This window comes from Gallus gallus, chromosome Z, assembly GCF_016699485.2.
Source record: "Gallus gallus isolate bGalGal1 chromosome Z, bGalGal1.mat.broiler.GRCg7b, whole genome shotgun sequence".
NCBI lineage: Eukaryota > Metazoa > Chordata > Aves > Galliformes > Phasianidae > Gallus > Gallus gallus.
The window spans coordinates 85910627-85931347 of record NC_052572.1 but is presented as its reverse complement, the minus strand read 5'-3'; the positions used below and the strand labels follow the sequence as shown (position 1 = coordinate 85931347).

The 20721-nt window shown below is 48.8% G+C and overlaps 1 protein-coding gene across 5 annotated transcripts in view; it reads right to left on the bottom strand.

Annotated features, from left to right (window-relative positions):
• Positions 1-5333: 5333 nt before the first annotated feature.
• Positions 5334-20721, bottom strand: part of PAX5 (paired box 5) — a 115071-nt gene continuing 99683 nt past the window's right edge. For all 5 annotated transcript variants that reach the window (NM_204424.2, XM_025144634.3, XM_015280784.4 and 2 more), the window contains 2 exons: positions 18207-18293; positions 5334-12248 (listed from right to left, as the gene is read on the bottom strand). In NM_204424.2, coding sequence (NP_989755.1) covers positions 12172-12248; positions 18207-18293 — 164 coding nt within the window. In that variant the 3' untranslated portion in view covers positions 5334-12171. The remainder of the gene's footprint in view (positions 12249-18206; positions 18294-20721) is intronic.

The window sequence follows — 20721 nt, the reverse complement described above, 5'->3', positions numbered from 1 at the left end:
AAATTATGATGAGATTCCTTCAGAGGAATTATTATGTCCCTATGAATACAAAAGACACCCTCCGTATCTGAGAGTTTCTTGGGAAGCCAGGCATTTCTGTGTGTAACAGCAAATTGCAGATGTACTCATTATAATAACATTAATCATGATGACTCCATTTGTCACTTCCATTCTAATTAAGCATTACTGCAGTAATGGACCATTATTTTAAAGTGTTATCGGGAACTGTTTACAATGAGTTTAATAGAGTTAGGTGCCAGAATTTAGCAATCTCATATCAGGAGTGACTTTCACAGTGCTGTGAGGTGGCTAAGGTTTAATAGGGAAGCCACACCACAGCAGTGGCTGGATTCTTTCCTCTTAGACTGTCCTAGGAGTGTCACCACTGCACTGGGTCTGGGTGGGATGGAGTTAATTTTCTTCAGAGCAGCCTGATGGGAATATGTTTCAATTTGCTGAACAAAATTGCATTGATTGCACACCAATGTTTAGATGAACAATACTTGCATGGCCTCAAGAGCAACCCTGTTCCCTCCGTTTCCCATGCTGACCTCCAGTCAGTAGGCTGGGGTTGAGCAAGAGGCTGGGAAAGGGAACAGCCAAGACAGATGGCCACTGGTTACCAAAGGGATAGCCCATACCATGTGATGTGCTCATCGTAGAGAGAGGAGAAAGAGGAGAAAGTACATGCTTGTCGCACTGGTCTTCCCAAACAACCACCAAGCTTGCTGAGGCCCTCCTATCCAGAAAACAGCTGACATCTGCCTGACAGTGGGAAAGAGAATTAATTCTCCATGTTGCTTTCCCTGTGCACATAGCTTTGTTTCTCCTGTTAAACTGTCCTCATCTCAACCTAAAAGGTTTCCTTGCTTTCCCGCTGGTGTAGTTCAACCCAGCAGCAGCTCAGCACCACACAGCCGTTCACGCATTCCCTCACGGTGGGACTGGGGAGAGAATCAGAAAAAAAAAGGTAAAAGGTGAAACTCATGGGTTTAATAGGATAGAAAAGGAAAGTAAAATAATAATAACAACAATAATTATATGCACAGTAATGCACAGCGCAATCACTCACCATCTGCCAACCAACATCCAGCCATACCCTGAGCAGCCCCCCATCCCTGGCCAACTCCCCCACTTTTATAGTCCTGCATGACACCATATGGTATGGAATATCTCTCTGGCCAATTTGGGTCAGTTGTCCCCGATCTGTTCCCTCCCAGCTCCTTCTGCCCCCCAGACCCTCGCTGGCAGGTCAGTATGGGAAGCTGAAATGTCCTTGGCTGTGTGTAAGCTCTGCTCAGCAGCAGCTAAAACATCAGTGTGCTATCAGCATTGCTCTCATTCAGAATCCAGAACACAGCACCACACCGGGTGCTAGGAAGAAAATTAACTTCATCCCAGCTGGAAACAGGACGTCTGCATTCTGATTCTCTCAGATGGAGCTCCTAATGAAGGAAGATGAGTGACTGTCTGAGTGAGGGTTTAGAAGTTGGTCGGGTCAATCTGGTCAGGGTCAACCCATCACAGCAAGGCAGAGTGTTCGGGGCTGTGCTCAGAAAGGAGGCTTATGCACGTAGCATGTAATGCTTCTGCTATAAACACGTTCCATTGCTAATTCATGCTTCCAGATCTTATTTGAGTTCGATATCACTATGACCTGCCAGATTTTGCCCATTTTGCCCCAGCTGAGCCCATTTCCCATGCGTTCATTGGCAAGCCTTTGCTCTGCAGCTTTGGCTATGTTTTCACTGCCTAGCACTCAGCCTGAAATGAGGGCATGGGATCCAGATTCTGTCATGCTCACAGCCTCCTGTTCAGCACAGCCTTTGGAAGGTTGAATAAATAAGGATTGTCACATGTCTGCAGGCATGTTGCAGAGGTCAACCTAGCTGGATAGCAACCGAAGCATACTTTTTGATTCACCATTCAGACGGAGTCAGTATCCCCACCTCTTTGGAAATGCTATCCAGAAGGGAGCTCTGTGATGGCTCAAAGATAGTGCATATGCAGAGAAAGAATTTACTTTACTCCCTAGGCGACTTCAAGTCCTTGGGGTTGTTTTGCTGAGTGACTGAGAGTGACGTTAGGTCACAACATGCTGAAGCAGCAGCTACAAGTTCTCGCTGGCTATATCTGACATGGTTTCCAGATGTTCCAGCTCTAGCCATCATGGTCCACTGCAGGGATCCTGGCAGAGGGGCTGTCACTTTGATCTCTTTGTACAAGCATTCGTGTACCCGCCAACTCTGTTCCTGACTTTCCTGGCAGGACTGCCCTTGTCTGCAAAATGTATTGCAATACAGAGACATTCTGTTGCTTAAACAAGGGTCTTCATTTCCTATTCATGAAAAGTTTAAGTGACAATTCCAGGGCATCTTAAACAATAGCCATTTGTACACAGACTTGAGATAAAACTGCATTTGCATCCTTGAAGGGCATTCTCATTGAACAAAGCAGTATGGGGCCTCACACCTGGAGAGACAGGATGCTTCTGTGCCTCTCACCATAATTTTGTCAGGTCTAATTCCACTGTTCTCCTGCCAGAAGTAGAAGTGATATTTCACATCCAAATGCGACAGAGTCCAGCTGAGGGCTACAAAGATGATTAAGGGCCTGGAATGTCTCCCATGTGAGGAAAGGCTGAGAGCCCCGGGGCTGTTCAGGTTGGAGAAGGAAGGCTGAGAGGGGATCTGTTCTCCAGGACAGGTGTCAAGTGGAAGGGGCCAGACTCTTTTCAGCAGTGACCAGCATCAGGACAAAGGGCACTGGGCCCAAACTGGAATACAGGACATTGTGTGCAAGCACGAGAAAGAAATTCTTTACTTTGAGGATGCCAGAGCCCTGGAACAGGCTAGGCTGAAGGATACTCCATTCTCTGGAGATATTCAAAACCCTCCTGGATTCTTTCCAGTGCTGCCTTCAGCAGGGAACCTGCTTTGGCTGGGGGTTGGACTACATGATCTCCAGAGGCTCCTTCCAGCCCCTACAGTTCTGTAATTCTATGAGAGCTTCATTGAGGAACGGGTGATGCCTGCAAACTGCAGGACTGTTTGATCCCCTCTTAATCTAGCAAGACTGAAAGAAAGCAGAAGAACAAAAGTCTAAAACACAGACCCAGGACCAGTAATCCCAGCAACCGGCATCTCTCTGTAGGGAATGGATAATCACATTTCCTGCTGTCGCCGCATGACTCTTCTGAAAAATCCCTTAGCTATTCCACCATGATTCTCCCCTGAAAGCTACCCAAGCACTGGTACTGAAGAGGAAGGAGGTTGTACTCACCCACCCCTCTGCTCCTTCTGTACTTCTGGGAGCTGTACTGTCTCTCTTGAACATAGACTGCTGAGACATACGAGTGATCTCTCAGCACAAGACCGATTCTGCAGTCTTGCTGGAAGGTAAGCGTTGGTCTTGATGTAGCAAGGCTAGAAGAGCTGGTGACTTTCTTCCTGGGAGATGTAACCAGCAGCAGATGTCTCTCACGAGAAGAGTCTCTCAGGGCTCACAGAGGAAAGCAGGAGATTTCTGCCCTCTTTTGTAGCTCTGAGTTGCCTTTGCTGGGGGTGACTTGAAGGGTGATGGAGTATGGTAAACGCTGCCCTGTACCAATGACACAGGCATTGACACTGGGAGGTGAGACAATTGTTTGCATTAGAACTTTTGCTGTAAAGGGTCTTTTGCAAATGCCATGCTTTCCACGGAGCTGCAAAGTAAGTCATGCGTGGAGAACAGCTGGTGAGTGACAGTAAGAGAGAGGTGTGAGGTGTGAAGGTGGACTCAAGAGTCAAATGGGATGTGAGATATGGCTGAATAAGCACTGATGGATGAACCAGAAAATTCCAGAAAAGTGATTTTTGAATGCTTGTTAAGTCAGTTCCATGACACTGTATTCTCAAGTGCATGAAACACTGCTCCGATAAGAGATGCTAGCTCATGAGAGCAGTCCTACACACTTCATTGCATTGCCAGTAACTACCAGAAAGTCTGTCTCAGGGCTGGAGGGACAGAGAGGGGAGTCACAGTCCTTCTGAGCTGTGAAAACAAGAATGTAAGGCTGCAGATGGGATTTGCACTGGAGCTGAAGTACAATTTAATAGACTCATCGAATGGTTTGAGTTGGAATGCAACGAAAAGGGATACATGCATCTTGATCAGGTGCCCAGAGCCCACTGCAGCCTGGCCTTGGATGTCTCCAGGGATGATCATCCACTACAGGTTGCCCAAGGAGGTTGTGAATGCCTCATCTCTGCAGGCATTCAAGGCCAGGCTGGATGTGGCTCTGGGCAGCCTGGTCTGCCCTGCACATAGCAGGGGGTTGGAACTAGGTGATCACTGTGGTCCTTTTCAACCCAGGCCATTCTATGATTCTATAATTCTTTGATATTTTCCAGCCTAAATCCAAATCTAAATTGAACAGAGTGTGTCCAGATGGACTCGTTGCTTTGTGCTGCTGGAATGAAAAATGTCTCCCAGAACCAAAGGTTGCAGAGGACTGAGTAAACACAGCTTGCAAGCTGCGGGTTGATCAAGTTCTGTCTTTCTGTGCTCCACATCTGTGACTAGATTGTCATTTTCTTTTATGTACCTACAATGCTGGATTGTGTAAAGCTTTTATGAGTTTTGTGCCTTAAGTGTAACTGTTTAATACTGAATTGTATAGCAAACGTCAGATTTTGCGCCTCAGACGGAGCAACCTTTGCTCTACGTAAAGACCTGGGGATGAGGAGCTGGGGAGCAGCATCACAGAGAGGGATCTGACAGCAAGTTGAATGTGAGCCAGCAGCATGCCCTGGCAGCCCAAAGAGCCAACAGTGCCCTGGGGGGCATCAGGCCCAACACCGCCCGCGGGTGCTGGGAGGGATCGGTTCGCTCTGCTCTGCCTGGTGCGGCCTCACCTGGAGCGCTGCGTTCAGGGTTGGGTGCCGCAATGTAGGAAGGACATAAAAGTATTAGAGAGTGTCCAAAGGGGGGCTGCAGAGACAGAGAAGGGTCTGGAGGGCAAGGAGTGCGAGGGGCAGCCGCTATCCCTGGGTTTGTTCTGCCCAGGGAGGGGCGGGATGAGGGGAGGCCTGATGGCGGCGCAGCTCCTCACAGGAAGCGGAGCTCTGCTTTCTGGGGACGGCCCTGAGGGAACAGCTGATGGCTTTCTGGGGACGGCCCTGAGGGAACAGCTGATGGCCCACACGGCTAATTAAGCAGTAGCAGTGAGCCTCGGAGACACCGGCCTTGCACAAAGGGTGTCTTCTCAACGAGGACCCAAGAAATCCCATTTCGGATCCAACAACCTGGTACTTCTCCCAAGCGACCCAAAAGTAGATGAGGTGAAAACAGGCTTTTGGAACTTAAAAAAATTACTTTTATTTTAGGAACCAATAAAATTATGGTAGATATTTACAAATAATTATCTCACATAAAGGTTACATAAAATCGAATGTCCACAAGTAACAGTCACTCTCATGAAAAGACACACAGATATTGAACTACGCCAATCTTATTGCATGTTTCTTCAACTAATCTAAAAATAAAACGTGTTGCAGTCAACCATTTAACTTAGAATAAAACCACAGATTTCAGTTTCGACAAGAAAAAGAATCGGGGGTAGGGGGGGAGGGGGGAGAAGGGGAAGGGGGAAAAAAAGATGTAAAAAAAAAAACCTGGAAAAGACCCATCCCTTGTGACCCACACCTCAGCACGCCCACTGCCCAGCCCACCGCCCCTTTACCTCTCCCCAAAGTAAAACGCAAAACAAAATCCCCAAAGTAATGTTCAACATCTTTGGCAAATTGGCACTGCTGTAATTACATTCAAATATTATAACACACAAAAGCAACACACAGCACTAAGGAAAAACACCAAAATTTCAAGTCTGTTCTTTTCCTACTAGAAAAAAAGAATACAAAACATACACATTTTAAGAAGCAATTTTTCATCTGTTTTGCAACAGATGTTATCCCCTACTTTCAAAGGCAATTCAGCAGTTATTTTTATGAGTTTTCTTCTGTGTTTTTTATTTTTCTGTTTGTATGCATTTTTTAAGGAAAGGAGGCTTTTTTTTTTTCCTTCTCTTTCTTTTCCTCTTACAAGAAGTAAGCTTCAATGCAGGCGTTGCAGACTTTGGTGGATACGATAGATATGTATTTCTTTGTTGCTAGAAGGTCCTAATAGAAAGTAGTTTATCTCTAAGGAAAAAAAAAAGAAACAAGAAAAAAAAAAAAAAGCCTGTTCTTTTTCTTTCTTTCTTTCTTTCTTTCTTTTTTTTTTTTTTCTTGGAAATAAATTCCATTTGCAATGAAATGATTTTCTGTAACTTCAGAATGTACAAAGGCCACTAGAAAGTGAAAATCCAGGACAAAGTTTCTTTGCACTACAAGGCTGAATGAAGAAATAGAAAGATCTAAACACCCACTGACCATTTTTCCATCTCGATTTACAAGGTGAGAGTAGTAAACCTGGATGCAGGAGTCCAGTAGCGCGGTCACCAGTTGCACGGCAAGGCTGTCAGCAGGCGCTGGGGAGTGGGGATAGGCCCACAGGTGCACATGGGCCTACAAGTGCACACACGGGTGCATACACATCCATCTCTGCACACGAGCACTCACACTCGCTACCGTGCTGATACAACACTTGGCTTGCACCAAGCGCCTCTCAAAGATGCTTTTTGCTCAATACTTGCAAGCCTTATTTATGGTTGGACTAGATGATCTTAGAGGTCATTTCCAACCTTAATGATTCTGTGATTCTGTGGTTAACTCCACCAGAAAAGAAATACTACTTGTTTTTAATCAAGTGGGTTGTCTGAGGGGCCCAGCACTTCTCTTGCCAGAGTCTTGAGCCATTCGCTGCCCTTCAGCTCTCTACCTTCAGTGCAGAGTGACTGCTAGGGATCAGAATGAGAGCCAGCGCCTGTGTCACTGCAAGCAGCCCAACCTGGCACTGCTTTTGCTCTGCTCAAGACTGCAGGGCAGAGCCTGGGAGCTGCTGGCCATCTGGACCTCTCTTGTCATTTTCTCAGTGAATCCATAAGAAGAAGCAGGTTTTCCCAGCACTGCAGGGACGGAGTCACAGGATGGGTCAAGTTTAATGCTGTGCTCCCATCACGGATCATGGTCACAATGTCCCAGTGACACACACACGTGCATATACGTGCAGGAAAGAATACAGCACCATGGAGGACATTTTGCTGAAGCCTCCACATTGCCTCAGCTGCCAACCCCACAAGTTATCTAAGCTGTGTGCTGTAACACTTGGAACTATTGGATAGCTGTGCTTGGAAATAAGCAACATCATAGCATGGCTTTAATTCTCTTTCATGATAAAGGACTTGTAGAAGAGAAAAAATTAAAGAATATTTTAAAATAGAATACAATCCCATCAGTCCAAGGCAGTGTATGGGAGAATGTGTATCAGCAGAAAGCAGCTGCCACTACTCTGCAGTGCAGCAAGTGGTGAACTCCTCTGCGCCCTCCGCAGTGCACAGCCATTGCAACATGTATGTTAGAAGAAAGATTACAGAAGTCCAGCAGTTCTCTGATGAACTTCACTTTCCTTTCAGCTTGCCTCTTCCCTTTTGTTCCTTTTTTCTTTCTTTTTTTTTTTTTTTTCCTCCTGGTACTCTGTCCTCCTTTGCTGTTTCCTTCACACCAGCCTACAACACCAAGGCTCTCCCCAGAGCCTGCAGTCCCACCATTCCTGAAAGTTCTACTTTGACATCTCTGTGTATCTGAATGAAACACCTGCTTTCTGACCTCATGGCCCCAGGTCCTGGGGCATATTTCTGACCTGATAGCTATCAAAGACTTTTTAGTCTAGGGATCCTGTCTTGAGCTGTGCTTAAATCTGCAGGTGATAGGTGCCGTCTTACAACAGTGCCTCTGCAGTCAAATCTTTGGGCCTAAATGCTAAACTCAGTGCCCACAACATGACTTCTTTATGGCTACATTTACAGCACAGGACCAAGGGTTTCCTCAACAAGACAGTTCAAGTAACACCAGCTCATAGCCTCTGTTGATTCAATCTTATGTCAATATCTTCTCTCTCCACCTCTCAGTCTTTATTTTTAAGTCAGTGCTGGAAGCAATTGCTGGAGCGCATACTACTGAAACACCATCCATCTAGCTGCACGAAGGAGCTCAGTGGTGGAACTGCCTGAAGGCACTTTTATGGGGCTGAGTTCTGCAAGGGGTTGGTAATGATGTGCCATGCTGCAGGACATCCTGCCCAAACCAAACAACAGCAGCGCCGACCATGCCCAACACCAGTGTCTCTGGGTGCGTGAAAATGACCCATGAAACTACTCCAGAAAAAAATCTGAACCAGCCTCAGCAGATTAATAATGGCATTCATCACGTCCCCATCCCTTTGCAACACCAAGTGGTCACTCACTTACGGTCTCCACTTCATTCTACATCCTCCCCTGCAGCCAGCAAGTGTGAACAGTGCGTGCACGTTAAGGGCCTTGCTCACATCCTCTCAGCCAGGCCTGCTGCAGGCTGTTGGAGAGGACGTATACATAGTTGACTGTGCTACTGTCAAAAATACAAAGCACTGCCAAGTGTGATTTCTAGAAGTATGGATGGCATGCATGTCAGCAGGCTAAACCCTGCTTGTGTTCCTTGCAGAGAAACAGCCCTAGCATATATAAACGAGCCACATCTGCATGGATCCTCAGCAGTGCTTGCAGGGGGTGGAACAGACACAGGTCACTGATGTACACGTGCAAGGGTGAGCATCTGTGGTTCATCGCCATGATTGCGAGCTGGAGTGCACAGGCAGAGAGAAGACTTGTGCAAGGCCTGTGTACCTGCACCTTCTCTGCCTTTCACCCAAGCTGTGGCTCAGAGGATGGAGGCCACCATAGTGCACTCACTGCAAGACAACTCTGGCCAAGGACCAACCCCTAAGGATTCTTGATGTAAGCACTAAGGCAAATCAGGGCTGAGTGTAAGCACCTTACATCACTTAATCCACGGGCATGCATCCTTGGCATGAAATGTATGAGGGCTGCTCCAAAAGTAAAGCTTCCTATCTTATTACGTTAGCCCACGATATCAGAGGTGGATGTTGGTGATATAATAGTAGAGGTTGAACCTTCACACCGACATTCTGTTCCATTTTGTTGCCATAAGACAGACGGCAGCAGAGGGGCACTCCGACAAAACGACGTCTGATGTGGAAGTGCGTATGAAGCAAAGTTGTGCCACTGAACTCCTCCGTGCAAAAAATAATAATAATAATAATAATTGCAGCAGTTGACATTCATAGATGCTTGCTGAACATACACAGAGACCAAAGAGTGGATGTGAGCACGGTGAAGCAGTGGGTGTTGCGTTTCAGCAGTAGTGACACTGACTTGAAAGACAAGCCATGCTCTGAATAGCTATGCACAGCTGTCACACCACAAAAAGAAGAGTCTCCCAATAAGCTCATCCACTCAAATTGGTTAACAGTGGTGGCTGTGTTGACAGATAGTGTTTTGTAGCTGAGAATCTGCTCTACCAAACAGCGTATTGTGCTCTTTATAGCCACTGTAATTTCCATGGGAACGAATAGGTGGCATTACTTTCGGAGCGACCTACATACAAACCACGTTTTTCCTAAGTCTGTAGACTAACTAAAAGAGTCTCTGTCCTAAGCATAGCAACATCTGTTGAAGTTTCATGTCTTATGTTCAGCCTTCCTGGTGTTATCCAACCTAAAGCCATATAAGCCATTTACCACCAGGGAATTAAAAAAAACAAGCTTTTAAGAAATGTTTGCTGGGTAGCACTCAGAACTGGTGAAAGCGCATACACGTAATCAACAAGAGCTGCTCTTCCTGCACTGGAAAGACACAAGCACAAGCTTTGAGACCAGCTTCATCAATGGTCAAGTAGCATCTCTGTAGCTTGTATAGCTCACCCCCACCCTCGCTTTGGGGGCATAGCCCACACCCTCATGTTATACTGTCAGATGTTTGTTTCTTGCCTCTTCAGCTAATGTCAGATGACCTTCTAACTACCCAAGCTTACAGAAAAGGCAGGTGTACTCAGGATATGCCCCTGCATGTGGTGTGCACACCTCAGTCAAGAGCACGTGTGAAGAATCCCCACACAGCCACTGGGGTGCAAACAGGCACGCAGTCTGCCATGACAACTGAGAAAAGGTAACACCAAAGCAAAGCTTCAGCAAATTCCCCGGCTAGATGATGTTTTTGTGCTTTTCAGTTAAAAACGCGTGTGCATGTTTGTGTTCCAGGTATCAAGTGCTGAGGAATGAAAAGGACGATTTTTCTTGCAGGTCAGTTCGTCTCGTGCTCACAGAATTCAATTCTGGATTAGGGAAACCGTTTAAGCCAGTGGGACCTAGGTATCATCATGGCTTTTGAGGACCAGAGAACATCTAGCATGGAACCCTGAAACTAACAGCTGTGTTTTCGTAGCATGAGAACGTACGAAACATGCCACTGAGACTGGGGAGCACACAGAGGCTGTCAGTGCTCACTGATGGCAGGCACACAAGGTGCTGGCAGCGAGGAGAAGAGGGAGGAACGTTAGCTCAGACGTTGCAGTTTCAAAGAAATACTTGTAAAACTGGACGCAAATACCTGATTCGTGGGGCACCACCAACAATCAGCTTTGGGAAGCACGCAGGGAAACACAGACAGGTCCCTTTGCGGTGCTGGCGCTCATCAGTGCAGGAAGCAGGGCTGCTGTGGGCACTGCGTGCAGTCAGAGGCTGCAGGTAAGTCTGGTCTCAGCAAGGTCAGCTCTCCCCTTGCTTCCAGGAGTGGCTGGGCACATGCACACCATAATACATGGCAAAAGGTAGCTGCACTGGGGGTAGTTTTCCCAGTTTCCTGGAAAAAAGCAATGGTTGGTGTATTGCTTGCCAGGTCGTTTGAAAGCTGCTTTCTTCAGTAGCCCCGGGAAGCAGTGAGCACTGAATGAAATGTCACCTCAGTGCTCCCTCCTTGAGTAGGAGGGCAAGAAATGCAGGATCAATGGGACAAAGATCTCCATGACTTGAGTCCTGAATTCAGAATTGCTTTCCTCTGTGTTATTAGAATGACTTGAGATGCCTTCATTAAAATGGACAGACCCCCCTGACCAGTACTGCTCAGAAAGCAGGTGTGTCTGCCCATGTGTTCAGTATACTCTGGTCAATACGTCCGCTTCACAGAAATCATTATGGCCATACGTTCCCCCTTTCTTTCAGGGTGCCCATCATTGGGTTTTAGCAGACGACCCATTGAGATGTAGGTAAGGTGTCTGCTATCATTCTTTCCCGAATGCTGTTTAACTTGAAACCAGAGAATTTGTTTCAGTGCTCACTGTAATTACAAATGAGCACAAATTAATATTAGGCAATAAACTGTGACAAAATTGCCCACGTCCTTCTGATGCCCATGGGTTTGGTACCAGCAGATAGCGTGATTACACACAGCTGTTGGATAGGATGCTGTACAGCAGTAACAGCCTGAAAGATAGCCACAATGAGTGTTAACCTGGTTCAAAGTTGCTTAAAGCTTACTGAATTCTTTGAATCAGTGCACCGGTTTCAAAACACATCTTCAGATGTATTTTGAGCCTAGATTTGTACAATGTTGCTGCATAAGCTTAGCATACGCTAAGTCACTCTCATAGCAGTACAAACAAGCAAGTATTTACAGTGCTGCTTGTGTAAAATTGAGCAGACTGATCTTTCTTTGCCACACACACACACACAAAAAAAAAAAAAAAAAAAGAACCAAGAAAAAAAAAACCAATAATAATAATTAAAAAAGCTTGTGTTGAGTCTCACAGCCTGTCTCAGTGTGCAGTAAGAGGAAGCTATCCCGCACAGGGAGGCCCACATCTCTTCCTTATCCCCAGTTACAGCCGTGGTACCCACAGCGATTAAAGCAGTAGCCTGGCAGCTGCAAGCAACATCAAACTACTGCATTTCTATGACCGCATGATGTGCCAGGAGAACCACGTCCTCCTACTTCTTTGCTTCATTTGAGACCCAGACAGCATCACCAGAATTAAGAAAACAACGACGTTAAGTTTGCAGAGTCTTAAGGGTAAAATTTCAATGAGCTTGTTCCTACTATTTACTTTCCTCCTCCTTGACTTGCGTGGTTGTAGCAAGGTGACTCAATGCAGTTGTCCCAGGCGGTATCTTGTGATAAGTGCTCAAGCTTTGGGTCCGAGGTCAGTGGCGGTCATAGGCAGCGGCAGCTGCAGGTGGGGCTGCTCCACGGGCTGCAGCACTGTAGTAGTAAGGAGAGCCTGGAAAAGAGGAGACCGCTGTGAAGGGGACAGATGGGGAAAGGTGCCAGCTCAGTGCGCCCAGGGCTCTTTCCTTTGGGTTCTGAGTCACGGGAATGAAGGCTGAGTGATCAGAACAGAACTCACCTCCTGCAACTGCTGCAGCCGCTGTGCACTGCTGCAGGTTGGAGAGTGCCCTTCACCCAACACATCAGTGTCGTTTACATCACAAAATATTTATCACATTTTAGAATACGCGGTTGGAGTATTCTCCCTCCAAAAGATCACAAGACCCTGACTTCTCTTTTTTCCCTTGTTTTTGAAGAGTGAGAACCTCGCACCCAGAAGCATCCTTTACTGGACTCGGAAATAATTACCCCTTTTCTACACTGCTTCTTTCAGGGAAGAAGTCCCTTGGCTTTGCTTAGCTCTGGCAGTGATTTCAGAGCTCTGAGGACCGCGGGTGAGCTGTGCAGACCGGGCTTAGAGCTCTGACACGCACACCTATTAACACAAGGCCTGAGAAATAAACACTGATAATGAACTTCCTGCCCTGCGGTGCTAAGCATCAGACCACTGCGTGATCACTGAAGGGTCACCTGGAATCCGGGTTGTTTGCTGCAATAAGGAAGCGTGTTAGACTTCATTTGTGTCTGCACATACACATACTTGGTCAGGACAAGCTATACAATGATTTCCACGTACTCAAGAGAAGAAACAAACTGATATGGTGCAAGAAAAGAATTACAAAATATTTCAACGTTCTGTCAGTTCAGTCTTCACGTCACCAACCGAGATCCATGTGCATGAAATGTGAAATGGGCCACAGTGGGGAAGAGTCCCTTGGAAGGACTCACGCTTGGACTCCTGTGATTGACATAACTGGGCAGGTTTGGCAGAGCAACAAAAAGCCTCCATGAGGACCTGCTCTGGAGCAGGCTGGGCTGCAGGATCAAGCGTGGGACTTAACACAGATTTGATAACTTCTGCAGCTCCAGCTGCAGAAGCAGCAGGGCTGATGCTCTCAGGAGATGGGAGTGACACCAGTCCTCAGGTGGGTGTGTATACACAGCAGCACAGCAAAAACAGAAGAGAAACCAGAAGTGCACTTTCTGCCATTTGCTCCCATCACAGACCCTAGCAAACCAGCCATGTACAGGCTCAGCATAGCAGTACTCACGCTGCACCACCTCCACGACCACAGTGCATCCTTTGCATGTGAGACAACACCCTCCATGGCATTCTGCTTCAGCCTGCGTGGGGCTGCAGAGATCCCTGCAGCCACCAGGATCAGTGTTTTGCACCAATGGGTGGGCAGAGGGCTGGGCACCATAGGGCCACTGCAAGCTGTAGGGTCAGCAGGAGAGAGAAGTCCACAGCACGCCGTGTGTGTTCAGCTGGCTTCCCTTCCTCTGCCAAGTGCTGCTGGCTGACAAGCTCAAGCACAGAGCTGGACTCCCACCAGACCCAAAGAGGGAGCTTATGGACATTTAGTGTTAACTGTCAGCTCAGATGGTGGATGACAGAACACTGGAACAGGTTTCCTGGAGAGGTTGTGGAGTCTCCTTCTATGGAGATATTCAAGACCTGCCCGGATGCCAACCTGTGTGACCTATTGTAGGGAATCTGCTTTAGAAGGGGAGTTGGACTCAGTGATCTCTTGAGGTCCCTTCCAACCCCTGGGATTCTGTGATGATTGTCACACCCAGGGATTTGCTCTGCCTTCTCCCCAGAAACACCTCCTGGGATGTTCAGCCACCAGGACTCAGCACTTTGCACTTTGGACACAAAATGAGAAGAGCTAGCAAAGCTGCTGCCCCAAATGGGGGCCCCGAGGGGGCCATCATTACTGTCCCAAACACTTCCCAAAAACAGGGTCTTTCCAACTCACCGTGCCTATTGCTGGGTCCTCACACATGCCTGCTTACCTGTTTCTTCTGCCTGCTTTCTGAACGCCTTGCCAGGAAGGTAACTCAGGCCACACCATCAGCCTACTGCTTTTTTGTTTATGAGCCAATGCACCCAACATGAAGTGTGGGTTGTCTCTGCTGCTGCAGAGCAAGGTAGCACCTCCAGGTAAAGCACCTGCTGGGACTTCTGCATGCACCCAGGAGGCACCAGGAGGTGTGGTGCAGCATGGAACAGCTTTCCAAAGACCTTGCACTTCTGCTGAGTTTTATTTCTCTGGTTTGCAGATGAAGCAAAAAGGTTGTGTTTTATGCAGAAAGTGAGAACAGCATACCACAAAGCCATCGCTCCTTCTCCCTGTCAGCATGCTCCCGTGCAAAATAGACCTGTCCATCCTTTGGCCATTTTTCCTTTCCAATTTCTACTACCTTCCATATATTCCTTGGCACAGCCATTTCTGGCCCCTCCTTGTTCTCCACCTGCTCGCCTTGGCCTCCAGCTCCACTGAGCAGCCCAGAGACCTCCCTGCAGGACTCCATCCCAGCCCCAAGACCACAGGCAGCCCCGAGCAGTGAGACGTGAAGCACAGACCACAACCACGAAGCAGAAGCTGCCACAGGCAGCACCGAGATGAAAGCAGTGCAATGAGAGAAAATGGCAAAGAAGTTATTGCAACAAGCCAGCATGAAATTGAATCGTTTTTCTTCATTAGACTGCCTTTCTGTTATCCACTGTTAGCGTCTGCTTGTTGAGCAAGGTCTGAGCTGGTGTGCCTGCCAGGCCCTGCAGACAGTGACGGACGGAGCCCCAGGCACACGCTTGCTTCCCAGCATGTCTGTGCACACGCTCCTGTGCACATCACTACATTATAGGAGCTTCAGGCCATCAGCAGAACAGCGCGGAGAACGCGAGATGCCCTCTTCTCCACCTCCTCACATTGTTTCCTGAGTTATCCATGTGGACACCTGGTTGCAGCTCTGAGATGGACGCAAGGCATGTAGCCAGCGCTGTGTTACCAATCCTCCCAGCACGGCCCTGCAGAAACTCAGGGCTGGTTGCACCGCTGCTGCAGACAGTGAGCTGTGCCATGTCATGCAGGAGGTGCAGGCTATGTCCTGTACAGGGCTGCAGGTGATGCTGGCAGCAGACAGAAGAGCACGAGGGGAGGGAGCTGCCTCAGTAAAGTGATTTCTTCTTCTGCCCTTGCTTCTCTTGACCATCCTGGAGGACTGGAAGTTGGTTTCTGCCCTTCTGCTAGAGTTGCGGATCACAGCATCGGATCACAGGCTGCCTTTCTGCACAGTCACCCATCGGTATCAGTTCTCATGCTGGCTGGAGCAGATGTGAGTGGGCTGCAGATGCAAAAGGGGCAGCAAGCACCGTGCAGGCACAGCACTGACAGCATGCAGCAGCTTTCCTTGTGGAATCACACAGCTCTGCTCCACCTGCACACCCTTCCCAAGCATGGCCTTATGGTGGAAAAACCGGCTTACTTCTCACTGCTGCTCCATACTCACAGGAGAACGACCAGAGACTAAGCACTGAAATTGTCACACCATCCTCAGCTCTCTTTGTTCCTACTCTTAATCCCACCCCCCAAATCATTTTTCAGCCCTACTACTCTTTCTTGCACTTGCAAATCATTGCATCTCTCTTCTAAATTCCTCTTTCACATATCTGAGCTTGGTGTGATTGCTGCAGAGCAATTCTTCCTGGTCAGAACAGCAAGTTAATTGAACATAGGTGCTGCTGAGTGCTTGGAGTATTAGAATTTCATCTTGGTGAAGGGAGGGGACTTAGCAAAACAAACTGTGTCAGTCTCTGTACTACTACTGATTAATTTTGTCAAGGTTTCTGCTTTGATGTTGATACTGCCGGAGCTCGCTCTCCAGAGAGAATTAGTAAACGTACTCACGTATACTGAGAAGTGTGGAAGCAGCATGGATACAGCTGACATTAACCTCCTCTCCAGTGCAGGTGCCCAGGCACATCACATGAGTCCTCTGGCTGTGCGTGCAGAGGTAGAGCAGGCATCTGAGGCTCTGCAGCCAGGTCTGCAACACTCCTTGTCCAGAGATACCAGTGAGCAACCGAGCCCTGGCCATGCATGGAGTGCCCAATTAGGCTACGAGGATACAGGCAAAGCTGTGTGTGGCTGGGCTCCCTGCAGGGCTCAGGAGACCTGCTGGTTGTTCCAATGCAATGGACCTGGCTAGGATGGAGCTCACCTTCCCTAGGCTGCCCCTGTGAGGCTCATGGCTAGCATAGTGCTGAGACCCCAGCAATGCCTTGTCTCTCACTGAGCACTGCTGGCACAGCACCAGGACTCTCTCCAAGCCCCCAGAGCCAGGAGATGGTGGTGGGCAAGAGGTGAGGAGGGCACGTTGCTGGGGCACTGATCTGAACTGGTGGAAGGGACGCTCCATACCGTATGGCACCAACTCTCACAGGTCCGTGTACTGAGCCTTACAGTCCACTCCCTTTGCTGTGGGCAGAATGCATTTGTTCCAACTGTACACAGAGTCAAAGAGAAAGAATTCGCCTCCAGAGATCCAAAAATGAAACAAAGACACCCAAGCAAGTCCCCTCCTGCACCAGTGGAAATCTGCAGGGACGAGTTTGCAACCCAGCCTTGCCAAAAGCCACTTTAGTTGTGCAGGAGGATGGGCTTCAGGTTGGGTTTGCATTTATTCTGAATATCCCACTGGTTTCTTCACAGATTGGTGGGGAGAATTAAAGAAGCATGCAAAGCCTCTCTTCTGAGGCCTGTCTTCATGCGCTTCAGAGCTCTGTTTGTCCTCCCTTCAGAAGTGGGAGTTTAAAATATCTCGTCTGACGCCAAAGGAGGTACAAAACCAGCAATTAAGAAATGACTGTGTGCACTCTTCGGACTGGTTAAAGCACCTTCCTCCACACAGCCCTACCAACCTCTTGCTTGGCTGCGGCCATGGTAACTGCAGGTTTAAGCACCAGGACTCCTCTGGCTTTGTACAGCTATGCCCATCGATATTAGCTGGAGATCTGTTCTCTGATTTATGATGGAAGCACTAACAAACCCTTAAATGTGGCACGGAAAATAGCAGTAGCATACCAGCACCATGGCATGAGAGGCAGAGGCTGTCTATTGCTCCCGAAGGATTTGTTTAAGGACAAGAACCATGATGAATACAGCCTGGGTGGCTCAATTACATGGGGACTCAATTACTTAAAACAAAGAAAGTGGATGGGGAGGGGGGGAAAAAAAAGACAAAAATTCAAAATTATTTCTCTGCTGGAGGTCACATACAACAGCCCTGTCATCCATAAATCTGGAAATCTCCAAGGCACGCTATTCCTCTGTTGAAAGATGACAATTAATTGGTATTTTACTTACCTCATCCATGCAAATTATGCAGGGAAAAATTCTAATTACTGCATTCTACATGTGTACAAGGTCAAAGTGGGCCATCTTTTGACAGTGGTGTAAAATGGATTGTGTTTATGCTTCACATGAGGGCCGTGATCCTGCGTGAGCCGTGGGGCTCCTGCTCCCTACTGTTTGCGAGAGCCCATGCAGACATCTGAGAGGCTGCACGAGCACAACAGGCACTGCAAACCCACGACTGAAGAGTAAACGTAACATGAGGTCTGGGAGAAATGCAAATGGCTGGAACCAGCAAGGAGACGACACCACGCAGGGTAGTGGGGCTAACATTCAATGACGAGACACAGCATCTCCCTGTCATTTTATTGGTGTCCCAATAAAATGACACCAGATCTGTAGGAACGGGTTCCCTCAGCTCCAAGAAATGGGCACTCTGTCTTCCAGCAGTGCCTTGTGTCTGCCAAATGATTTTAGGAGGCAGAAACGGGAAGACAGCGGCGTTTAGCAGCAGGCTTCCTGCTGGTAAAGAGAACTAGGAGGTTTGCTGTACCCAATGGGGATCTGCAGCCACTCATCAGTGAACAGCACCAGGATGCAAGATGGCTCCAGGACATGCATCCTGCTTATCCTGGTGACTCATCACTGCCACTGGCTTATAAATGAGCACAGCTAGGAGCACGGCCCCAAAGGGGAGGGCAGCAACTTACCCAGAAGTCCGGGATTGGGAAACCTCCAGGAGTCGTTGTACGTTGAGTACTGTGGGTGGCTGTATGGGCTCCCAGAAAACTCACTCCCTAAATCAAAGGGAAACAGAAAAAGACAAAATAAAGGTCATTTGATCTAAGACTGCAGTCACCTGTGTGGGGAAAAGAGGCTATTCAGCATCTGTTGTATTCCAGTGAAGGCTTCGGCAAAAGCACTGCCGACCACCCTCTCTGTAGAAGGGCCGTCTGGATAGCCAATTATTAAATGGGGACAGTCATCTCCCGTGTGTCCTTTTGCAATCCAGCTCACACCTGCTGAGCTAGTGGGATTTCCTCGTGCAGCTTGTGCTGCGGGAACAAGATGGCTTGCAGGAGTTGAGAGGAGGAATCCGAGACCAACCTAAAAGGCCTGGCCATTGCCTCCAAGCCCCTACAACACTCAGGGCAAGAAATGCTGGGACAGAGCTGCTCAGCCAATCTCCCTGCTGGCAGGAGATAAATCAGCCGATCTTCTAGGTAATGAACACCATTCTAGGCTCTCCAGCAGAACGTGGCCCTGGACCCATACCTCCATCAATCACTTTAACAGAGGAAGAGGGATGCTTGCATCAGTTTCAGGAGTTTCTGAAACCCTCCAGACAAAGGCACAGTGAAGACTCAAAGAGTTACTGCTATTTATCTCCTAACAAGCTGCTTTCTCCATCTCTTTTTTCTCTTCAAATGTCATCTCCTGTTTCATACCTGAGCTGCAATCTCTTCAGGGCAGCATAACACAGCTGTGACCTTGGGTAGGGTACCTGGTCCCACCACTATGCAAACAGAAATGTCACCGTTGCTTCATTAGAACATCTCCCACGAATGGCAGTTTCTCTGCTCTCCTATCTTTCTTCATTCCAGGTTCACAAATGTATACAAACTGAACAGTACCAACGGAGAAAGAACAATTCTCCTACGGCAAGGTGGCAGAGAAGGCTGGCAGGCTGAAGAAAGATGCTGGCTGCAGCCTTCATGTACTCAAGCTCTCAGACATGAAATGGCTCGCATCTCATTCTCGGGAACTCTCTCGCCTCAGCCAAAGGGCAAGTCTACACCACACACCTCCAGATGCAGCTCTGCTGGGTCAGCACCCCACGGCACCACCTGGCACAGCCACCCACCTTGGACTTGGAGCCATCGCCTCATCCCAGCCCAGAGAGCAGCCCCTCACTCAGGGCAGGTCTGCTGAGAGGCTCATTTGCTGGCGCCAGGAGAGAGGTGATTGTCCAGGTAGCACAAACCTCCCGAGCCATGCACTGCTGGGAGAGCACCATTTGGCTGCTGCTGGGATGAAGCAGCATCTGTGTTTGCTGGAGGCCGTGCAGCGTGCAGGCAGAGGAGCGAGGTGGAGAGGACATCGCCTGCTCCCTGCTGCGCAGCCCTTGAACAAGAAGCAGGGGTGGAGAAGAGCGTGCCCGCTCCCCTGCTCACCAGCAGACAGCGGAGGCTCCCCGTGGCACTCACATCCAGACCTGCACCCGGCATCACCTGCGCCCACCAGAGACAGAACCGCGCATCCCTGCCAGCACAGCGCCGCGTGCCCCAGGCGTTTCAATGGGTCACAGCTCTCCCTCCCGCCCTACGCCACGCGTGCTGCTTCGGAGGCAGCAACGCCTCCCGAACACGCAGCCGTGCTGCAGATGGAAGCGGGCTGACATCTCATTGTTCCATTCTCTCCTGCCTCGCTCTCCTCCCCTCAGAACCTCTGCTACCCCCTTCCCTTCTCGCGCACACATAAGGACCCTCTCTGGGGATGTGCTGGTGCCTGTCAGGCTGAGGCTTCCAATTCTCTGTTTTTTATGCCTCAGTGGTCAGGGTGTCAGGCTCCTGCAGCACACACCAGCCAGGAGCTGGAGGAGTCACTGAGCACCATCAGCTTGGTGACAGTACCATGTGCTTCTTAACATACTCTGCATATCCATCAGCCCCGCAAAAGGAGGCTGAGGGTAGAGGGGGGTGTGAGGGGGGGTAGGGGGGGGTCAGAGAGGGAATAGCAAATGAGAGAGAGGAACAAGCGAGTGGTGGAGGGAAAGGAGGGATGGGAGAGAAAGGCTCGGGCCCTGCTACCATCATCACAGCGCGCAGGCAGGCAATCGCTGTGGCTGTAGGTGAGCTAAACTGGATGAATGAATGCTGCGTGATGGGTTCCACCAGGTGTTCCAGGCCCGTCAGCATTACTTTCCGACTGCACTGCCAACCAGCCCAAGCTCTACGTAAAACAAAACAAACAAACAAAAAAAAACCACAAGGAATCATTCACCCAGGGGCACGCACACACCCTCACACGTGCCTGCCTGCACTGTGGTGATGGGAGTGGCAGTCCTTCGTGTTGAACAGTGCACACCTCCTCTCAGTGCACGTCTGACAGCACTGATTCATCACCCATCCCAAGAACACCTGGCAATGCCATTCTGCTCTCAGGAGCTCCATGGAGCACCGGGGTGCTGCAAACCATCCCTCACTGAAAGGGAGAAGGACGGGG